Here is a 21,148-nt window from a genome sequence, read left to right as displayed (position 1 = left end):
TTATTAGATTTTTTTTTAAAATTTAAGTTTCTTGAGATTAAACTTTCTTTTATATGACCTTTTTGTTTCAAGATTATTGATACATTGTAAGGCAGTAAAATAAGAACTACAAATCGTTACTTTTTTTATCGGAAGTTTCGTTATTACAAGTGAAAACCTCTCATTATTTAAGGCGTTGTCTCCAAGTTTCATTTTCACGTGAACAACAGTAACTAACAATGCATTTGACATATGCAAAAATCCTAGCTATTGTTATGCGCGAAAATATGAAACTTGGAGACAATACCCTGAATAATGAGAGGCTCACATTTGTAAACACAAAATTTGTGCCAAAATATTGGCGAATTGTAGCCCTTATTTTACTGCCTCACAATATATCAATAATCTTGAAACTAAAAGGTCATATAAAAGAAAGGTTAATCTCAAGAATATTAAATTTTTAAAAAAATCTATCTGGCGGTTTAAAAATTATTCGCTAATTTGTAAAAGTAGACCAAAATGTTCAAAAACCGCTAACAAAAGCGCCTCGATACATACTAATCAAATCCTTCTTTCTAGCAATCGGCTGGAGCTATCTCCACGGTCTTTCACACACGTTTTTAAAAAGATTGAAACTACTATGAGGTGAAATTACATGTAAAAAACGCTTCTTTTTCTACAGATAACAGCCGAACATCAAGATTATCCATTTTTTACCGTATTTCTAACCACAAAATCTTTATCCCAAAATATCTCGATAACGCTCTTACAGGTTTCGCTTAAACTTCACGAACATCGAGGCCGCTATTGGAGGAAAAAGCTCCCGTGAATGATTTTGGAGGAAAAGTTCCCAGTGCCGAGAAATACTTCTGTAAGTAAAATAGGTAATAGCGTCATTTCGTTGCTATGACAACTCCGATGTCATTGCAACCCTGATCATAAAGATTTCCATCTTTATCTAATACAACTGTGGTGGCAGTTTTTCTAAAACTTTGTTTACGGCGACGTAGTTTATGCTCAAACTTGGGAGGTATTGACCTTGAAAAACTGTATCGAGCCACCTTAATTTGTCATTTTGATATTTCTTCGGGAGGGTGAGTGGGAGGGGGAGGTGGGGGGAGAGAGGTACCGTAGGTTTTACCCGAGATTCAATGCTGCACCTTGCCACGCACATCCAGGCACTCGGGGACTTGGGGACGAGCGTACGAAGAGTAAACAGACGAATTTTAAACAGACGGCCATCCTGAAAGGAGGAGAAACTGCAGAAACGGACGAAACAAGGTATTTATGGAAACGTTTTAATAGTTTGAAATAAATGACCATTTATCTTGGTTGTATCAAGATGCCGTTAACAGGGAGTTTACGCAAGCAGGACGAGAAGTATGATGTGAAGAATTATTCAGATTAAGAAGATCAATGGCCGACGTGGCCACAGCCGGATACAGCTGCGAGCGAGATCTGCATAATTCTTCACATCATTCGAAAGCCGAATTCAATAATTGTTTTATTATTCATTCAAAATATGTGACCGTGACAGGCAAAACGGACATAAACGGAAAACCCGTTCCAACTGGAAAAACGCACCAGTTGATTTTATACCAGTCAATTCCAAAACTGCCTATTCCCCCCTCCCCCTCTGGACCTTGGGTTTGCTTAAAAATTTTTGCTCAAATTCCCCGTTATGCTGGCAGTTTAGATGTTCAAATGCCCCACCACCTAGCACTTTGTAAAGCCTCAAATGTGTCACCCACTAGGGACTATTCAAAAATGTTTCTATGCGTCAAACCATCTATTCAAATGTAAACATCCTACTAAAACTGAAATATCTTAGGCCTTGGAAAGCTGACTTAGAGAGGTTTGTTTATTTCAATCAAATTGTTAATTCTGGGAAGTCCACTTTAAACGGGCTTTTTGAAAGGCTCTCAAATACTCCAACAAAACAGTGAATTTAGCAGCAATGACTCATGAATGCGGTGCACATGCTGAATGAAAGAATTGTGAAATCCTTTTGTTTGTGATGCTGGCCAGCATTTTGACATGAAAGTCAAATGCCCACCAAGGCGGGCCTCACTTATGGGTCAATTTCCTCATTGTGCGGAGAGAAACTCCAGTCAAATGCCCACGTATACCGAGGGGATGGGCGGTTTTGGAATTGAATGGTACTCTTCCTTTACTATCGTGATTGAAAAAGGAAAATGTTTTGATTTCAGTCTCATTGGAATAATGCTATCGATGCTAAAACCGCTGGGCAATTTGACAGCTCAATTATGATGAAATGATTTGCCTTGAATTTTCTAGTTCACTCAGAACAATGAATGTCATGTGGATGATGAAAATCTGCTCAGCAAAAAATTTGTGCCTCAACTTCTCAATTGGGCCTTTATCTGATGAACATTTTGATTTTTGTGTCCAGTGCGTTATAAAAACTAAGATGCTTTTTCAACAGCGTGGGATATTTATAACCTGACACCACTGTCATGGAAGAAATCCTTTCATGTTGCATGACATTCACCTCATAGAAAACAGCTGGTAAAATAGTTTTACTCCGTACAATAACCATTAGTTACACAACCAGCTTCATGAAAACTATGAACCAGGAAGATGCAAATCCACATGCAAATTCAACTGGGTTCAATGGCTGATTGATGAATCAAGCTGAAAGCAGTCCTTGATCCATCCTTGGGAAATGACTACCATAAATCCTTTATTAAGCCCTTCCCTCTCAAATAAGCCCCCCTCTGAATGTGTTTGAAATAAATAAGCCCCATGGGGGCGTAAAAGAGGATTTATGGTAAGTTCACCATGGATTTACCTCAGTGCACTATGAATTCAATGGTAGATTTCATGGAAAAAGCAAGGATCTGACGGTAAAAAGCCAAACTGTAATGCACTTGCAGCAAACACAACCCGCAACCTTAGCAAGCTGGTCTGCAAATTGCTGTTATTATGAAGTTGAAAATATTGAACATCTCTTGAGAAACATTGATTGGCATTTTCTCCTTTCAAATTCACTTCAAAGGGGTAGGAAAGTGTCAAGCATGAATGTCTAGAAAATTACTTGTCTGAACGCATGTCACAATTCTTTGAATGAACATTTTTAGTTTTGGAGTGGATACAAAAACTGTTTGAATGGGTCTCTGAATGGATGTCTCAATCCTTCGAACAAAGCGGAAGCTCATTTTTTTGACAACAACAGCAACAACAATCTTTATTGTGCTCTTACAGTAAACTTTCACCACGAACATTTTACCGACCCGACTAACCACCGCTGGGTCTCCAAGGATGAAACAGACTTAATACCTCCTTGTTTCTTTAAAACTATAGCCTATTTCTTCCTATAGTTTCAGGATATAAAGAGATGATTTCTCTTGCAGATATAGCTTGGGACCAGGCTCAGTAGTAGGGGCAAAATAAAAATAAAAAATAAAAAAAAATGGGGTGAAACAGCAAAAAATAGCAGTGAGTGAAGCAAGCCAAGCAGTGGACTGGGAAGGGGGAAAGGGCAGCAGAGCCTGGAGACATTTGCTGCTGATGTCTCATTGTTGACAGATGAACTACAGTATCATGCTCTTTCAATTTGGGAAAAAGACGCCACCCACCAGGGTTGTGTTTTCAAACATGGATATTTTTGAGCAAGCAATACAAATTTCTTTGCACATGACTATTCACATATTCCATGGCACAAAGAAGAGAAAAAAAATGCCTGATGTGTTTTGAATATTGAGCAGTTATATAATCTACTGTGATAAATAATATTACAGTTACATTTGCACAGAGATTGAGTTATAAGCGGACATTTAAAAGGCACAATATTAATTAAACACATATTTAAATCATGCTTCTACCAGAGGCGTGATCAACACCAAAAACCAGTGTCAAATCTGTGTACAGCTAAACATAGTGCTCCCATCACGTACACATTACTGTATGTAGGTTTAAAGAAAGCTTAAGAAAGCAAGGGTTGTTGAAAATTATCATTACTTTAACACGATTTTGAGCAGACCTTTCTTATTAAGGTGGCTGAACACAGTTTCTCTACAACTGATTCATCCCTTTACTGTGTATTTTAACATCTTTATCATGATGAGGTATGCAGCCAACAAGCTTTTAGAGAAAAAAGTGCGGGTATAAGCTGAAAAGAAGTTCAAGAGAATTTGTTTTTGTTGCCTTTGACATATAATGTGACCTCAGTGTGTGCACATTGAATAAGTGCTGAAAATGTGTAGTCTTCACCCCTTGCAGTTTTTTCTCTTTGTGTGTTTGATTTATACTCTCTTTTTATGCTGCAAAGTCGTATGATCTCCTCAAGGATCTCTCCAGCTGTTCTTCACCAGTCACACATATATGGCACATTTTCTTCTGAAATATCTTTATTGATGCTTCTCTGAAGGTGTTACTCCAGTTGGTGATTGAAGCAAAGTAGATCTCTTTGGGTCTTTTACAGAACTTTCTTTAGAACACTGCATCATAATGCTTGATCTCCCTCTACTGATGTTTTTAAAGGCTCATTGCATCAGCCTAATAGTTTAGTGAACAAATGCAGCCATCAGACAACTTGTCTTGCACAAGAAAGCGGGATAGCTCAGAATAATTTTCTGTACATATTGAAGGGTGACCAAGATTAACTCGTTTTTAGTCTATTAAAAACAGAAACAGCAGGGATTCTTTTTGTTCCAGGCAAATTCAAACATTTTTTACAACAGGGATACTGCTCAGGCTGCATTTCTCAGCAATTCCCCTCTCCCTCTTGACTTTCAGATGCATTCAAGGGAAGAAACATCCATATTGACCTCTTTTTGACAAGTTAGTAATGACTTGTTGAAATGTCAATGACAGTTGGGTATATCAGTGACATCAAAGGCATGTCTCCAGGCTCCGTTGCCTTTCCCCTTCCCAAACTCCCCCTCAGTCTGCCTCTCTTGATGATTTTTTCACCTTTTTTCCTACTGTAGAGCTGTCCCAGGTTATTGTAGATAACATCTATTTGAGTATTATGTTTTGTGTAGTCTTGCATTTCTTCTGTTCACAACTCTTGCACATATAAATTCCATTGGTAAAGGTAAAGGTGCACATGAGCCAAAGGCCCAAACAGCCAGAGCTTATCCCGGTTTCCTTAGCATGAAGCACCTAGGAGTATTGCAACATGTACTCCCCCCAGCAGTATGGGTGAAGAGAGACAAAGTGGAGCAAATTTCCTTGTCTAAGCAAACACCTTAATGGGCAAGGCTTGAACCCTGGAACTCCAGATCCGCAGTTCGAGTTGTTAACTGCTCGGCAACACACACACGCCTCCACGTATATTTCATGGAACATTACATTTCATATGGCCACCATATTGAATTTATACAATGTCATTTTAGTTAAGGCCTCTCACACAAAGTTGTTGGGACAAAATGAGAAAATATGCCTCCGTAAGGAAGGAGAAAGCATTTCTGAGCATGTTAAGTCAAAATTTTAACAGGGGAGCAGGCCATGTGTTAAGCCTGTACAAGTTGCACAGCAGCGGCTGTACAAAATTCTATTGAGAACCCTGAGAATGATCGCTCTTCATTATATTGATGTTCCACTATAATAAATAATATTTTTATTGTTCTTTTGATGAACAGGTGGCATCTTGATACCAATGGGTCCTTTTCCTGAGAACCAAACATTTTTAACATGTGGTCACTCAGATCGCATCCTCAAATCTATCAACAAGCTGAGGAAGGAGAAAAAGCTTTGTGATGTTACTCTTAGAGTTGGAGAAAAGGAATTTTGTGCACATCGTGTGGTACTTTCTGCTTGTAGTGACTACTTTTGTGCCATGTTTACTGGGGATTTGGAGGAGAGTCACCAGTCTGTAGTTGAACTTCATGGCTTGGATTCTGATACTATGGAATTTCTTCTAGACTTTGTTTACACTGAGTCAATTCAAGTCACCGTGGAAAATGTGCAAGCTCTGCTTCCTGCTGCTTGTTTGTTACAATTGACAGGTCAGCTATTTATTTGACCATTTCATCCGAAAGGTGAAAAGGATGTTAAGTAAAATTCAAGGAAGATCTCAATTTAATTTTTAGCATGCTGCAATATGTAAGCATGTACAGTCATTGAATTCATTTGTAATTAGTCAATAACTAAACTATTTGACTGTCTATTGATTTTTTGCATCAATAACCTTGTAACATTTATTTTCAGCTTTAAGTATTATTATCACCCTTCCCGTATTTAAACATTTATATAGGCATTCAAATTTATAGAAAAAGTAATTTAAATGAGGAAAAGTAATTATAGTAATAAAAGAAATATTATTTGGAAATTCTAAGAAATTCTATGGACACAAAATAATAGTGGTTGGCCCTTTTAACAGTTTCAGCGTTAATGTGCAGATTTTAGCGGTAAGAATAAGGTTCTGGTTCTGATCCATGAGAGGAAATATACTTCCATTATACTGGAGCTTCTGAAGTACTAGATTAATGTCCTCATAAGACTGCTCAATAGTAAAACTAGAGCAGAAAGCAAGGAGACTGTTGGAGTTGGACTAAGTGGCCTAGAGACATTTATTGCTGCTAAATTCTTGACAAGCAATGTAAATAACTGAAACTACGTATAAAAATTCTACAAAATTAAAAAATATATATAGAAATAAATCAAAAGTGCCAATGGATGGCTCCTTCAACAGTTTTAGTGGCAGTGTCAGTATCCCTAGCATCATGCAAAACATTTCTTATTGCCCTATAGGGTCTAAGACAAAAGAGCATAGATCAATAGTACATAAGGAGATTCTGGTTCTGATACATGAGATGGTTTTGGAATAGTGCTCCCCTTTCTTGATGGCAATCAGCTGTGCTAATTGACTGTGGTACCTCTTGCATTCCTTTGCCATTTTGTTATTTGTAGCAAAGACCAAAAGTGCAAATATTCCATACTCAGTTGCGAACTCATCTTGAGTACCCATGCTTTTTTTGTTCTCTTGATTATGATAGTCTAATTGTGACTCAAGGTCCCCATACGATTCTCTATTAGGGTGACAGACCCGTGCTAATCACGCAAGCACGAATTTGAAAAAGTTTTCAAGTTGAAAACTTGACAAGTTTACTATATTAATTTTATCCATTCCCTTGTCGGCTGAAACCATGCCATGTCAGTTTGTTTTCGATTAAGCTGACATTTTAAGCGAGAAAAATCTGTATTTTGGAAAGCATCTTTTTTGGCAAAACAAGAACTGATTAGGCGAGCAAGGCTTTGTGTACATGACTTCGCAACTGGTAAGAATTTCTCTTTTAATCAGTGCTGTAACGAAGAGTTTCGCATTTTTTCTTGGGAAAGTGAATTTATAAAAGCACTAGAAAACTTAATTTATTCCTGTATTTGCATAGGCTGATTTAAACACTCAAGGAGTTGGGAGAATTCTCGATAGTTATGCAAACCCTCGACTTTGTTTCAGGTTTCGAATCTTGAATTCTCACAACTGCTCTTGTGTTTATATCAGGCTATTCAAACTCGGAAAACGTTTTCTATTGCTTAAATAATAATATAATTGTTAAAGAGGACGGAGATGTGTCGCCAGAGTGCAGAGTGGTGTCTGTAAGGAAAGGCTTAAGGGAAGGATTGTTACAAGAGTAGTTGATATAGTTAATAAAGATATTGAAAAAAGATGCTCCTAATAAGCTTTGCTTAGGATCCTTCGTTTTAATCACCAGATATTTTCAACTTCTTTATTGTTTTATCTGCCTGTTGCATCTCATTCTGTCACATTATAAATTTCCCTTTTTTAAATCCTATTGACAAATAGACCATTTATGTTCATTAAAGGTTTATTTAATAGCATTGTTGAAATTCGTTGTCCAAAGTTCAGCTGTTTCTGTGGTACCACTATTCTACTACATACGGTATTTCTTGACTGCTGAAATCCATGTTCCAGGGTTACTGTCATGCTATAAATCAAGTTGTGTTTGGTGGAATCTTGCATGATTGATGACCTCTTTATCCAATACATGTGTCAGCTAGTGTGGGTTCAACATACTATACCTCATTCGACTCATTCCACAGCTTGTGATGACCATTCTTATAGCTGCACTGATTCAAAGTTCCCTGGGTGAGAGTAAGTTGTTTGTCCTTCTCATTCTCATGCTACTTGATTCTCTCTCTTGCATGGACTTTTCGTGTTTGCCCAATTATGTAGATTTTGCGCCAGGCACGAAGTCCTTCATCTCCTTTTAGAGTGCAACATCTTACCAGTCTGATCAACTGTACTAAGTGTAAGGTACCTGTGAATATTATTAGTTATTGTAAACTCAGTTGCAAACTTCACAGTGCAATGCTTATTCCTGAGACTCTTTTCTTGGAGTTTCTCTTCACTTTCCTTGCGATGTACTCCCTTATTACCTTATTATCTATAAATAAATACAAATTAATACTAATATTGTAATGTGTAAGGTTTTGGACGTTTTAAAGGAGGTTTTAATTCTACTGAGTGCTTTTCAGTCATATTTACGAAACAATTAGATGATCTTGTCTCTTATGCCCTCAAATACTTGCAAGCACTGCACTCAAAGAACTTTGATGTCACTTTAGAACAACTACAACATTTATTATTAATCAATACTTAGGAACACATTGCTTGAGTGTTATTTTTAATGAACATCAACACCAATGCCTCCATTAAATGGTTATACAAATAATTATGGAAAGTAAATAGTGTTTTTTTTATTTTCAGATGTACAAAGTGCATGTTGTGAGTTTTTAGAACAGCAGTTGGATCCATCAAATTGTTTGGGCATCAAGACATTTGCAGAGACCCACAGCTGTGAAGAACTGAGGAAAGCAGCTGAAAAGTACATCCTGAAGCATTTTGTTAATTTAGTGGAGAGTGAAGAGTTCCTTCAACTGTCCAGTGAAGATGTTGAGTCTCTTATAAAATGTGATAATTTAACTGTAAGTGAGATCATCACCTTTTTATCAGTTACAATGGCCACTTGTTATGGTATTTGCTTTGTTTAACCTCTCTGTTATGACCATCTCTTACAATAGCCCCTGCCTCAAGAAGGCCATTGTGGAGAGGTTTAACTGTATATGCTGCAAAAATAAGCTATGATATATAGCCAGATTGGCTTGCTATAGGCAATAATGGTAATTACAGATGAAAGATTAAAGATACCTGATTCAATAAAGGTTACTTTGGAAATTGGTCATTAGCGATTGGGCACTGGGTTATTGAGCATACAGAATAATTCAATGATTTGCTTGCATGACCACCAAACAATAGATTCCCAGTGCGCAATTACTAACTGCCCGGGGTGGATGGTGTGTGTGTGTTGGGGGGGGCGTCCTGAGTCGCTCGTCTGAATTTTAAAACATCTCGTGTCAGTGTTTACAAAATTAATGATTCACGTCGCTGTTGGAAATTCAACGAAAATTCTTTGTCTTGATCAGAATTTTAGAAAAGGGGGATATAACTGCATTGTAAAGAAACCATTACAGTTCTGCAATTTCTCAGTTAATATTTCGCGTGTTGAACTCCTTACTTCTTCTTGGCATTCAGTCTGGTGACAAATAAGCCAAACCACTGTTCTTTATCTCTTATTTTCAGCTTTGCCGTCACTGTGGCAATTTGGCTGAGGAAGGTTGTCTCTTGTTGTGATGTCATTTTATGGTCTGTCGGGTCATGTCGCTTGTCAGAATTTACCCTGGCATGCCTTACTAATGCCAAAGTAATCTTTATTAAATCAGCTATATATACGAATCAGCTATATATACGTTGTCACTGTTTTCACTGTTGTCACCGTTGTCACCGTTGTTTCTGTTGACACTGTTGTCACCGTTGTCACTGTTGTCAACGTTTTCACTGTTGTCACCGTTGTCACCGTTGTCACTGTTGTCGCTGTTCTCACTGTTGTAACCGTTCTCACTGTTGTCACCGTTGTCGCTGTTATTACCGTTTTCACTGTTGTCACCGTTGTCACTGTTGTCGCTGTTCTCACTGTTGTCAGTATTGTCACTGTTCTCACCGTTGTCACCGTTGTCACTATTGTCACTGTTGTCACCGTTGTCACCGTTGTCACTGTTGTCACCGTTGTCACTTTTGTCACTGTTCTCACCGTTGTCACCGTTGTCACTTTTGTCACTGTTCTCACTGTTGTCACTGTTGTCACCGTTGTCACCGTTGTCACTGTTGTCACCATTGTCTCTGTTGTCACTGTTGTCACCGTTGTCACCGTTGTCACTGTTGCACCGTTGTCACTGTTGTCACTGATGTCACTGTTGTCACCGTTGTCACTTTTGTCACTGTTGCACCGTTGTCACTGTTGTCACCATTGTCACCGTTGTCACTGTTGTCACCATTGTCTCTGTTGTCACTGTTGTCACTATTGTCACCGTTCTCACTGTTGTCACTGTTGTCACCGTTGTCACCATTGTCACTTTTGCACCGTTGTCACTGTTGTCACTATTGCACCGTTGTCACTGTTGTCACCGTTGTCACCCGTGTCACTGTTGTCACTGTTGTTACTGTTGTTACCGTTGTCACCGTTGTCACCAGTGTCACTGTGTCACTGTTGTCACCGTTGTCACTCTTGTCACTGTTGTCACCGTTGTAACCGTTGTCATTGTTGTCACCATTGTCACCGTTTTTACCGTTCTAACTGTTGTCACCATTGTCACTGTTGTCACTGTTGTCACCGTTGTTACAGTTGTCACTGTTGTCAGTGTTGCACGGTTGTCACCGTTGTCATCAATGTCACTGTTGTCACTTTTGTAACTGTTGCACAGGTGTCGCTTTTAATACTGTTGTCACTCTTGTCACCGTTGTCACTGTTGTCAGTGATGTCACCGTTTTCACCGTTGTCACTGTTGTCACTCTTGTCACTCTTGTCACCTTTGTCACTGTTGTCACTGTTGCACCGTTGTCACTGTTGTCACCGTTGTCACCGTTGTCACTTTTGCACTGTTGTCACTGTTGTCACTATTGCACCGTTGTCACTATTGTCACCATTGTCACAGTTGTCACTGTTGTCACTGTTGTCACTGTTGTCACCGTTGTCACTGTTGTCATTGATGTCACTGTTGTCACCGTTGTCACCGTTGTCACTTTTGTCACTGTTGTCACCGTTGTCACTGTTGTCACCGTTGTCACCGTTGTCATTGTTGCCACTGTTGTCACCGTTGTCACTGTTGTCACCATTGTCACTATTGTCACCGTTGTTACAGTTGTCACAGTTGTCACTGTTGTCAGTGTTGCACGGTTGTCACCATTGTCATCAATGCCACTGTTGTCACTTTTCTAACTGTTGCACAGCTGTCGCTTTTAATACTGTTGTCACTCTTGTCACCGTTGTCACTGTTGTCAGTGTTGTCACTGTTTTCACCGTTGTCACTGTTGTCCCTGTCTTCACCGTTGTCACTGTTGAGACCGTTTTCACTGTTGTCACTGTTGTCACCGTTGTCACTGTTGTCACTGTTGTCACTGTTGTCACCTTTGTCACTGTTGTCACTGTTGCACCGTTGTCACTGTTGTCACCGTTGTCACCGTTGTCACTTTTGCACTGTTGTCACTGTTGTCACTATTGCACCGTTCTCACTGTTGTCACCGTTGTCACAGTTGTCACTGTTGTCACCGTTGTCACTGTTGTCACCGTTGTCACTGTTGTCACTGATGTCACTGTTGTCACCGTTGTCACTTTTGTCACAGTTGCACCGTTGTCACTGTTGTCACCATTGTCACTGTTGAGACCATTTTCACTGTTGTCACTGTTGTCACCGTTGTCACCGTCGTCACTGTTGTCACTGTTGTCACTGTTGTCACTGTTGTCACCTTTGTCACTGTTGTCACTGTTGCACCGTTGTCACTGTTAACACCGTTGTCACCGTTGTCACTTTTGCACTGTTGTCACTCTTGTCACTATTGCACCGTTGTCACTGTTGTCACCATTGTCACAGTTCTCACTGTTGTCACTGTTGTCACTGTTGTCACCGTTGTCACTGTTGTCATTGATGTCACTGTTGTCACTGCTGTCACCGTTGTCATTTTTGTCACTGTTGTCACCATTGTCACCGTTGTCACCGTTGTCACCGTTGTCATTGTTGTCACTGTTGTCACTGTTGTCACCGTTGTCACTGTTGTCACCATTGTCACTGTTGTCACTGTTGTCACTGTTGTTACAGTTGTCACAGTTGTCACTGTTGTCAGTGTTGCACGGTTGTCACCGTTGTCATCAATGTCACTGTTGTCACTTTTGTAACTGTTGCACAGATGTCGCTTTTAATACTGTTGTCACTCTTGTCACCGTTCTCACTGTTGTCAGTGTTGTCACCTTTTTCACCGTTGTCACTGTTGTCACTGTCTTCACCGTTCTCACTGTTGAGACCGTTTTCACTGTTGTCACTGTTGTCACCGTTGTCACTCTTGTCACTCTTGTCACTCTTGTCACCTTTGTCACTGTTGTCACTGTTGCACCGTTGTCACTGTTGTCACCGTTGTCACCGTTGTCACTTTTGCCCTGTTGTCACTGTTGTCACTATTGCACCGTTGTCACTGTTGTCACCGTTGTCACAGTTGTCACTGTTGTCACTGTTGTCACTGATGTCACTGTTGTCACCGTTGTCACTCTTGTCACTGTTGTCACCGTTGTCACCGTTGTCACCGTTGTCACTGTTGTCACCATTGTCACCGTTTTTACCGTTCTCACTGTTGTCACCATTGTCACTGTTGTCACTGTTGTCACCGTTGTTACAGTTGTCACAGTTGTCACTGTTGTCAGTGTTGCACGGTTGTCACCGTTGTCATCAATGTCACTGTTGTCCCTTTTGTAACTGTTGCACAGATGTCGCTTTTAATACTGTTGTCACTCTTGTCACCATTGTCACTGTTGTCAGTGTTGTCACCGTTTTCACCGTTGTCACTGTTGAGACTGTTTTCACTGTTGTCACTGTTGTCACCGTTGTCACTGTTGTCACTCTTGTCACCTTTGTCACTGTTGTCACTGTTGCACCGTTGTCACTGTTGTCACCGTTGTTACCGTTGTCACTTTTGCACTGTTGTCACTGTTGTCACTATTGCACCGTTGTCACTGTTGTCACCATTGTCACAGTTGTCACTGTTGTCACTGTTGTCACCATTGTCACTGTTGTCATTGATGTCACTGTTGTCACCGTTGTCACTTTTGTCGCTGTTGTCACCGTTGTCAGTTTTGTCACCGTTGTCACCGTTGTCATTGTTGTCACTGTTGTCACCGTTGTCACTGTTGTCACCATTGTCACTGTTGTCACTGTTGTCACCGTTGTTACAGTTGTCACCGTTGTCACCGTTGTCATTGTTGTCACTGTTGTCACTGTTGTCACCGTTGTCACTGTTGCACCGTTGTCACTGTTGTTACCGTTGTCACCGTTGTCACCGTTGTCACTTTTCCCCGTTTGTACTGTTGTCACTATTGCACCGTTGTCACTGTTGTCACCGTTGTTACCGTTGTCACTGTTGTCACCGTTGTCCCTGTTGCCACCGTTGTCACTGTTGTCACTGTTGTCACCGTTGTCACTGTTATTACTGTTGTCACCGTTGTCAGCATTTTAACCTTTCTCACTGTTGTCACCCTTGTCGCCGATGTCACTGTTGCACCGTTGTCACTGTTGTTACCGTTGTCACCGTTGTCACTTTTCCCCGTTTGTACTGTTGTCACTATTGCACCATTGTCACTCTTCTCACCGTTGTCACTGTTGTCACCGTTGTTACCGTTGTCACTGTTGTCACCGTTGTCCCTGTTGCCACTGTTGTCACTGTTGTCACTGTTGTCACCGTTGTCACTGTTGTCATTGATGTCACTGTTGTCACTGTTGTCACCGTTGTCATTTTTGTAACTGTTGTCACCATTGTCACTGTTGTCACCGTTGTCACTGTTGTCATTGTTGTCACTGTTGTCACTGTTGTCACCTTTGTCACTGTTGTCACCATTGTCACTGTTGTCACTGTTGTCACTGTTGTTACAGTTGTCACAGTTGTCACTGTTGTCAGTGTTGCACGGTTGTCACCGTTGTCATCAATGTCACTGTTGTCACTTTTGTAACTGTTGCACAGATGTCGCTTTTAATACTGTTGTCACTCTTGTCACCGTTCTCACTGTTGTCAGTGTTGTCACCTTTTTCACCGTTGTCACTGTTGTCACTGTCTTCACCGTTGTCACTGTTGAGACCGTTTTCACTGTTGTCACTGTTGTCACCGTTGTCACTGTTGTCACTCTTGTCACTCTTGTCACCTTTGTCACTGTTGTCACTGTTGGACCGTTGTCACTGTTGTCACTGTTGTCACCGTTGTCACTTTTGCCCTGTTGTCACTGTTGTCACTATTGCACCGTTGTCACTGTTGTCACCGTTGTCACTGTTGTCTCTGATGTCACTGTTGTCACCGTTGTCACTGTTGTGACCGTTGTCACCGTTGTCACTGTTGTCACCATTGTCACCGTTTTTACCGTTCTCACTGTTGTCACCATTGTCACTGTTGTCACTGTTGTCACCGTTGTTACAGTTGTCACAGTTGTCACTGTTGTCAGTGTTGCACGGTTGTCACCGTTGTCATCAATGTCACTGTTGTCCCTTTTGTAACTGTTGCACAGATGTCGCTTTTAATACTGTTGTCACTCTTGTCACCATTGTCACTGTTGTCAGTGTTGTCACCGTTTTCACCGTTGTCACTGTTGAGACTGTTTTCACTGTTGTCACTGTTGTCACCGTTGTCACTGTTGTCACTCTTGTCACTCTTGTCACCTTTGTCACTGTTGTCACTGTTGCACCGTTGTCACTGTTGTCACCGTTGTTACCGTTGTCACTTTTGCACTGTTGTCACTGTTGTCACTATTGCACCGTTGTCACTGTTGTCACCATTGTCACAGTTGTCACTGTTGTCACTGTTGTCACCATTGTCACTGTTGTCATTGATGTCACTGTTGTCACCGTTGTCACTTTTGTCACTGTTGTCACCGTTGTCAGTTTTGTCACCGTTGTCACCGTTGTCATTGTTGTCACTGTTGTCACCGTTGTCACTGTTGTCACCATTGTCACTGTTGTCACTGTTGTCACCGTTGTTACAGTTGTCACCGTTGTCACCGTTGTCATTGTTGTCACTGTTGTCACTGTTGTCACCGTTGTCACTGTTGCACCGTTGTCACTGTTGTTACCGTTGTCACCGTTGTCACCGTTGTCACTTTTCCCCGTTTGTACTGTTGTCACTATTGCACCGTTGTCACTGTTGTCACCGTTGTTACCGTTGTCACTGTTGTCACCGTTGTCCCTGTTGCCACCGTTGTCACTGTTGTCACTGTTGTCACCGTTGTCACTGTTATTACTGTTGTCACCGTTGTCAGCATTTTAACCTTTCTCACTGTTGTCACCCTTGTCGCCGATGTCACTGTTGCACCGTTGTCACTGTTGTTACCGTTGTCACCGTTGTCACTTTTCCCCGTTTGTACTGTTGTCACTATTGCACCATTGTCACTCTTCTCACCGTTGTCACTGTTGTCACCGTTGTTACTGATGTCACCGTTGTCACTGTTGCACCGTTGTCGCTATTGTCACTATTGCACCATTTTCACTGTGGTCAACGTTGTCACTGTTGCACCGTTGTCGCTGTTGTGACTGTTGGACCGTTGTCACTGTTGTCACCGTTGTTACTGATGTCACCGTTGTCACTGTTGCACCGTTGTCGCTATTGTCACTGTTGCACCATTTTCACTGTGGTCAACGTTGTCACTGTTGCACCGTTGTCGCTGTTGTGACTGTTGGACCGTTGTCACTGTTGTCACCGTTCTCACTGTTGTCACTGTTGTGACTCTTGCGACTGTTGTCACTTTTGTCACCATTGTTACCGTTGTCACTGTTATCACTGCTTCACCGTTGTCACTGTTGTCACCGTTGTCAACGTTGTCACCGTTGTCACCGTTGTCACTGTTGTCCGGTGGCAGTGACATGGTTATCAATATCTTGTCACCGTTGTCACTGTTATTACCGTTGTCACCGTTGTCACCATTTTAACCTTTCTCACCGTTGTCACTGTTGCGCCGTTGTCGCTATTGTCACTGTTGCACCATTTTCACTGTTGTCAACGTTGTCACTGTTGCACCGTTGTCGCTGTTGTGACTGTTGGACCGTTGTCACTGTTGTCACCGTTCTCACTGTTGTCACTGTTGTGACGCTTGCGACTGTTGTCACTTTTGTCACCATTGTTACCGTTGTCACTGTTATCACTGCTTCACCGTTGTCACTGTTGTCACCGTTGTCAACGTTGTCACTGTTGTCACTGTTGTCACCGTTGTCACTGTTATTACCGTTGTCACCGTTGTCACCATTTTAACCTTTCTCACTGTTGTCACCCTTGTCGCCGATGTCACTGTTGCACCGTTGTCACTGTTGTTACCGTTGTCACCGTTGTCACCGTTGTCACTTTTCCCCGTTTGTACTGTTGTCACTATTGCACCATTGTCACTGTTCTCACCGTTGTCACTATTGTCACCGTTGTTACTGATGTCACCGTTGTCACTGTTGCACCGTTGTCGCTATTGTCACTGTTGCACCATTTTCACTGTGGTCAACGTTGTCACTGTTGCACCGTTGTCGCTGTTGTGACTGTTGGACCGTTGTCACTGTTGTCACCGTTCTCACTGTTGTCACTGTTGTGACTCTTGCGACTGTTGTCACTTTTGTCACCATTGTTACCGTTGTCACTGTTATCACTGCTTCACCGTTGTCACTGTTGTCACCGTTGTCAACGTTGTCACCGTTGTCACCGTTGTCACTGTTGTCACTCTTGTCACCGTTGTCACTGTTGTCACTGTTGCACCGTTGTCACTGTTGTCACCGTTGTCACCGTTGTCACTTTTGCTCCATTGTCACTGTTGTCACTATTGCACTGTTGTCACTGTTGTCACTGTTGTCACCGTTTTAACTGTTGTCGCTTTCGTAACTGTTGAACCGTTGTCGCTTTTGTTACTGTTGTCACTGTTGTCACTGTTGTCACCGTTGTCACCGTAATCACGGTTGTCACTGTTGTCACTGTTTTCACCGTTTTCACCGCTGTCACTGTTGTCACTGTCCTCACTGTTGTCACTGTTGTGACTCTTGGGACTGTTGTGACTGTTGTCACCATTGTGACTGTTGTCACTGTTGTCACCGTTGTCACTGTTCTCAGTGTTGTCACTGTTGTCACCCTTGTCACCGTTGTCACTGTTTTCACTGTTGTCACCGTTGTCACCGTTGTCACCATTGTCATCGTTGGCACCATTGTCATCGTTGTTACCGTTGTCAGAGTTGTCACTGTTGTCACCGTTGTCACCGTTGTCGCTGTTGTCACTTTTGTCACTTTTGTAACTGTTGCAGCGTTGTCGCTTTTGTTACTGTTGTCACTGTTGTCACCGTTGTCACTGTTGTCACCATTTTCACCGTTGTCACTGTTGTCACTGTCTTCACCGTTGTCACTGTTGTCACTGTTGCACTGTTGTAGCTGTTGTCACTGTTGCACCGTTTTCACTGTTGTCACTGTTGTCACCGTTTCCACTGTTGTCACCGTTGTCGCTGTTGTGACTGTTGCACCGTTGTCACTGTTGTCACCATTCTCACTGTTGTCACTGTTGTGACCCTTGTGACTGTTGTTGTTGTTGTTGTTTTTTTTTTTTAAATATAATTCTTTATTGAAACAAATTGTTATTAATACAGCAAATTAGTTACTTACTTACATAATTATAATGTTACAACTAATATTACTAATACTAATAATATAATACAAAAAAAACCAATATCACTAACAATAGACGGTAACCAAAAAAAAAAAAACGACAACAACAACAACAACAACAAAATTCACACAAACTAGAAATGTGGATGCATATTAAAACCTTTAAATAGTTAAGCATTTACAATAGGCGACACTATCCATTTAGCTTTAAAGAAATCCTTTTTTGTCACTGTTGCACCGTTGTCGCTATTGTCACTGTTGCACCGTTTTCACTCTAGTCACCGTTGTCACTGTTGCACCGTTGTCGCTGTTGTGACTGTTGCACCATTGTCACTGTTGTCACCGTTCTCACTGTTGTCACTGTTGTGACTCTTGTGACTGTTGTCACTTTTGTCACCATTTTTTGTCACTGTAACTGTTTTCACTGTTGTCACCGTTGTCACTGTTTTTACTGTTGTCACTGTTGTCACCGTTGTCACCGTTGTCACTGTTGTCACCGTTGTCACTGTTGTCACCGTTTTCACTTTTGTCACTGTTGTCACCGTTGTCACTGTTGTCACTGTTGTCACCGTTGTCACAGCTGTTGCACCGTTGTCACTCTTGCACCGTTTTCACTGTTGTCACTGTTGTCACCGTTGTCACTGTTGTCACCATTGTCACTGTTGCACCGTTTTCGCTGTTGTGACTGTTGCACCGTTTTCACTGTTGTCACTGTTGTGACTCTTGGGACTGTTGTGACTGTTGTCACTGTTGTCACCGTTGTCATTGTTTTTACTGTTGTCACCGTTGTAACCGTGTTCACCGTTGTCACTGTTGTCACCATTGTCACCGTTGGCACCATTGTCACCGTTGTTACCGTTCTCACTGTTGTCACCATTGCCACCGTTGTCAGAGTTGTCACTGTTGTCACCGTTGTCAGCGTTGCACGGTTGTCACCGTTGTCACTGTTGTCACTTTTGTAACTGTTGCACCGTTGTCGCTTTTGTTACTGTTGTCACTGTTGTCACCGTTGTCACCGTTGTCATTGTTGTCACCATTTTCACCGTTGTGACTGTTGTCACTGTCTTCACCGTTGTCACTGTTGTCACTGTTGTCACCCTTTTCACTGTTGTCACTGTTGTCACCGCTGTCGCTGTTGTCACTGTTGCACCGTTTTCACTGTTTTCACTGTTGTCACCGTTTTCACTGTTGTCACCGTTGTCGCTGTTGTGACTGTTGCACCGTTCTCACTGTTGTCACCATTCTCACTGTTGTCACTGTTGTGACTCTTGTGACTGTTGTTACTGTTGTCACCATTGTGACTGTTGTCACTGTTGTCACCGTTGTCACTGTTGTCATCGTTGTCACTGTTGTCACCGTTGTCATCGTTGTCACTGTTGTCACCGTTGTGTCCGTTGTCATTGTTGTCACCGTTGTTACTGTTGCACCGTTGTCACTGTTGTTACCGTTGTCACCGTTGTCACTTTCCCCCGTTTGTACTGTTGTCACTATTGCACCGTTGTCACTGTTGTCACCGTTGTCACCGTTGTCACTGTTGTCACCGTTGTCCCTGTTGCCACCGTTGTCACCGTTGTCACTGTTTTCACTGTTGTCACCGTTGTCACTGTAGTCACTGTTGTCACCGTTGTCACCGTTGTCACTGTTGTCACCGTTGTCACCGTTGTCACCGTTGTCACTGTTGTCACCGTTTTCACTGTTGTCACTGTTGTCAATGTTGTCACCGTTGTCACCGTTGTCACTGTTGTCATCATTTTCACCGTTGTCACTGTTGTCACTGTCTTTACCGTTGTCACTTTTGTCACTTTTGTCACCCTTCTCACTGTTATCACTGTTGTCACCGTTTTCACTGTTGTCACTTTTGTCACTGTTTTCACCGTTGTCACCGTTGTCACTGTTGCACCGTTGTCGTTGTTGTCACTGTTGCACGGTTTTCACTATTGTCACTGTTGTCACCGTTTTCACTGTTTTCACCGTTGTCGCTGTTGTGACTGTTGCAGCGTTGTCACTGTTGTCACTGTTGTGACTCTTGTGACTGTTGTGACTGTTGTCACCATTGTGACTGTTGTCACTGTTGTCACCGTTGTCACTGTTGTCACCGATGTCACTGTTGTCACCGTTGTCACCATTGTCACTGTTGTTACCGTTGTCACCGCTGTCACTGTTGTCACTGTTGCACCGTTGTCACTGTTGTTACTGTTGTCACCGTTGTCACTGTTGCACCGTTGTCGCTATTGTCACTGTTGCACCGTTTTCACTCTTGTCACCGTTGTGACTGTTGCACCGTTGTCGCTGTTGTGACTGTTGCACCGTTGTCACTGTTATCACTGTTCTCACTGTTGTGACTCTTGTGACTGTTGTCACTTTTGTCACCATTTTGACTGTTGTCACTGTTGCGACTGTTTCACCGTTGTCACTATTGTCACCGTTGTCAACGTTGTCACCGTTGTCACTGTTGTCACCGTTGTCACCGTTGTCACTGTTGTCACCGTTGTCACTGTTGTCACCGTTGTCACAGTTGTCACTGTTGTCACCGTTTTCACCGTTGTCACTGTTGTCACTGTCTTCACCGTTGTCACTGTTGTCACCGTTTTCACTGTTGTCACTGTTGTCACTGTTGTCACCGTTGTCACCGTTGTCACTGTTGTCACCATTGTCACCGTTGGCACCATTGTCACCGTTGGTATCGTTATCACCGTTGTCACTGTTCTCACCATTGTCTCCGTTTTTACCGTTCTCACTTTTGTCACCATTGTCATCGTTGTTACCGTTGTCAGAGTTGTCAGCTTTGCACTTTTGTCACCGTTGTCACCGTTGTCGCTTTTGTTACTGTTGTCACTGTTTTCACCGTTGTCACCGTTTTCACTGTTGTCACTGTTGTCACCATTTTCACCGTTGTCACTGTTGTCACTGTCTTCACCGTTGTCACTGTTTTCACCCTTCTCACTGTTGTCACTGTTGTCACCGTTTTCACCGTTGTCACTTTTGTCACTGTTGTCACCGTTGTCACCGTTGTCACTGTTGCACCGTTGTCGCTGTTGTCACTGTTGCACCGTTTTCACTGTTGTCACTGTATTCACCGTTTTCACTGTTTTCACCGTTGTCGCTGTTGTGACTTTTGCACCGTTGTCACTGTTGTCATCATTTTCACTGTTGTCACTGTTGTGACTCTTGTGACTGTTGTTACTGTTGTCACCATTGTGACTGTTGTCCCTGTTGTCACCGTTGTCACTGTTGTCACCGTTGTCACCGTTGTCACTGTTGTCACCGTTGTCACCGTTGTCACCGTTGTCACTTTTGTCACTGTTGTCGCCGTTGTTACTGTTGCACCGTTGTCACTGTTGTTACCGTTGTCACTGTTGTCACTTTTCCCCGTTTGTACTGTTGTCACTATTGCACCGTTGTCACTGTTGTCACCGTTGTCACCGTTGTCCCTGTTGCCACCGTTGTCACCGTTGTCACTGTTGTCACTGTTGTCACCGT

At 42.1% G+C, this 21,148-nt stretch overlaps 1 protein-coding gene across 3 annotated transcripts in view; it reads left to right on the top strand.

Annotated features, from left to right (window-relative positions):
- Positions 1-1,153: 1,153 nt before the first annotated feature.
- The window catches only part of LOC140923106 (kelch-like protein 12), a 31,707-nt gene continuing 11,712 nt past the window's right edge, over positions 1,154-21,148 (top strand). The window contains exons 1-4 of one of the 3 annotated variants that reach the window (XM_073373174.1): positions 1,194-1,260; positions 4,738-4,815; positions 5,586-5,951; positions 8,675-8,892. In XM_073373174.1, the coding sequence (XP_073229275.1) occupies positions 4,803-4,815; positions 5,586-5,951; positions 8,675-8,892 (597 nt within the window). In that variant the 5' untranslated portion in view covers positions 1,194-1,260; positions 4,738-4,802. Of the gene's footprint in view, positions 1,261-4,737; positions 4,816-5,585; positions 5,952-7,861; positions 8,060-8,674; positions 8,893-21,148 lie in introns of those variants that run through there. The other 2 variants (XM_073373175.1, XM_073373176.1) reach the window with 2 other exon arrangements.

Source organism: Porites lutea, chromosome 13 (genome assembly GCF_958299795.1).
Source record: "Porites lutea chromosome 13, jaPorLute2.1, whole genome shotgun sequence".
Classification (NCBI taxonomy): Eukaryota; Metazoa; Cnidaria; class Anthozoa; order Scleractinia; family Poritidae; genus Porites; species Porites lutea.
The sequence above is the reverse complement of the archived record's forward strand: the minus strand, read 5'-3'. Positions and strand labels throughout refer to the sequence as shown.